Genomic DNA, 2,312 nt, shown 5'->3' with positions numbered 1-2,312 from the left:
TGTGATTATGAAAAGTGAAATAAAACAAAATGTTACGTAAAATTAGAGAATTACTGATTAGAAAGATAACTGAAATGAATTACACTTCCAATTTTTTCAGCACGCTACTGCAACTTAACAATTGCTTAGTTTGAAAGAAACATTTATTTTAGCATAAAGTACTTTATCAGCATCTATTTTTCTACCTACGATCTGCAATGTTAATAAAGACAAAATAATTTTTATTCATATCTTTTAAGCATCTTTAACAATTTGAAAAGAAAAGCTGTGAATAGGCAATTCAATAGCCATTTCCTTTTGAATGATTCTCAATGTGTTTCATTAACAACTGTTTACGTAAAACATCATTTCAACAGTTCAAACATCAAAGAAAACAGGAGAATCTTGGGCACCAATCCTGGCAGAGGTACAAGCTTTTCAATCTGGACAAATACAAAGCTGGGCAGGAATAGGGAGGTGTGTGCTGTAGCTTTTGCATTTCATTTTGCTCTCAGAAACACGCAAAGGCTTTAGACTGCCGGCTGTCCCCTCTGTGAGCCAGATGCTTCCTTAGAGGGGCAGTTGCACCTAACATTTGCCATGCCCCTCCCACTCCCTTATCCTTGCTTTAATGGACATTAAAAATAGAACAAAACAGGACTGGAGATGGGAACAAAATACATGCACAACAGGCACAGTCCGCTGTACTCATTCTGCTGTAAAATGTAAAAACAAGAAAGGGCATACAAGCTGCGTCCCCTAGGACACATCCAGCTTTTTTAATATAGTAGTGCCACCACACATTTCACTTCGGATGTTGTATTATATTTATATGTCACTCAAATATTTACCATTTTCCTGAATTCTACTGTGTGTTCTGAAAGCTTGTTATAAGCCAAGTATCTTTGGTTATGTGTTTTGGCTGTATAACAGCTGTGGCTGAACTGCATCAATATGCTAACTTTTCTTTCTGAAGCTTCTCATGTGACAAAAGCCACTCTTTCAAATGATTTCCTCCTGTATAGTTGCCAGTCTGTCCACTGCTGCAAATCACTCGGTGGCATGGTATTATAATAGGGAGCTGAAAAAAATAAAATAAAAATAAGGTTTGTGAAATATTTGTCTGCCTTTTCTTGAGTTTATTATGAATTGTGCTACTTGTGGTCAACTCTTGCATCTACTTATAGATCTAAATTTCCCGCCCCCCAGCAGGCCCTGCTTGGGGGTCAGTAAGGCTAGGGCACCCTGCAGAAGCAACTGCTACAGTACAGACGGGCTCCACAGGCTATTCCTTCCTATGATTTGTTTATGGTGAATACTATGTACTCCCCTACCCCCTAGCTCTCACTGCAACTAACTGTGGAAGCAGTGCATACCTAGGTCCAAAGAACAGCAATCAGTTATGAGCAGACAGAGAACCCAGGGAAGGTGGTTAAAGAGTGTGCAAGGACAGCAGGGAACAAAAGGGGCTGGAGAAGCAGGGTGCGAGAAATGATATGTCCCTGCCTCTGCTGAGAGATTGTATTAACTTAAGGGCTAATCAAGTGGTCATTTACAGCACGGGAGTGTTAGGTGCAATGTAAAGGGCTGATATGGGGCACCTGAGAAGTCTATGGAAAAGAGTATACTTGTACCATGCGGGGAGTGGAGAAATATTTCTCACTGATACTTCTGGCTGTTTAAGAACTGCAACTGATAGGAGTAGGAAAGAAACCCTAAATTCAGTTCTGCAGGGGGAAATAAGCATCAGGTTTTGGGCATAGGAGGTAAGGGATTAAAATTGGGAAAGAGAAGAGATCAGCAACATTCCTAAAAAGGAGTCTCTCTCCTCTCCAGGAGCAAGTGAAGTCCACATACAAAATACTAAACATTCTATCTGAGAAAAATGCCATTGCTCTGCCTTCCCCACACTTCAACAACAGACTCAGAACACACAATCGGACAGCTCGGTGATTGATAATGGGTTATGAAGTCTCATTCACAGACCAGTGGCCAAAATAAAGCTTAGATTGTTAGTGGCCAAAAGTCCATCCGATCAGATAGCAGTTCGGTGGTCTACATGAAATGAGTTGGTGGTTTCAGGCCAGTTCCCAGTGAAGCAGGTCACAAAAGCTGCTGTCACAAATGTCACTCTTGGCAGTGTCAGCAGACAGGAAAAGGAATGACTGAGCCATAGAGACTGAACTACTATCTCTTTCAAGATGGTCCTCCTTTGTTTAGGGTGAAACATATGAGGAAGACAAAAGACTTCCCTTTCCCAAGGACCAAAATTTCTCCTATAATACAAAAAGAAAAAAAATTCTAACAACTGTAATCAAAGGAATAAAAGTCTT

At 40.4% G+C, this 2,312-nt stretch overlaps 1 protein-coding gene across 1 annotated transcript in view; it reads right to left on the bottom strand.

Annotated features, from left to right (window-relative positions):
* Positions 1-1,066: 1,066 nt before the first annotated feature.
* Positions 1,067-2,312, bottom strand: part of MGMT (O-6-methylguanine-DNA methyltransferase) — a 44,481-nt gene continuing 43,235 nt past the window's right edge. Inside the window, exon 4 of the mRNA XM_025206717.1 lies at positions 1,067-2,255. Coding sequence (XP_025062502.1) covers positions 2,196-2,255 — 60 coding nt within the window. The 3' untranslated portion in view covers positions 1,067-2,195. The remainder of the gene's footprint in view (positions 2,256-2,312) is intronic.

Source organism: Alligator sinensis, unplaced genomic scaffold (genome assembly GCF_000455745.1).
Source record: "Alligator sinensis unplaced genomic scaffold, ASM45574v1 scaffold1055_1, whole genome shotgun sequence".
Lineage (NCBI taxonomy): Eukaryota > Metazoa > Chordata > Crocodylia > Alligatoridae > Alligator > Alligator sinensis.
Note: the sequence above shows the minus strand (reverse complement) of the source record. Positions and strands in the feature narration are given on the sequence as shown.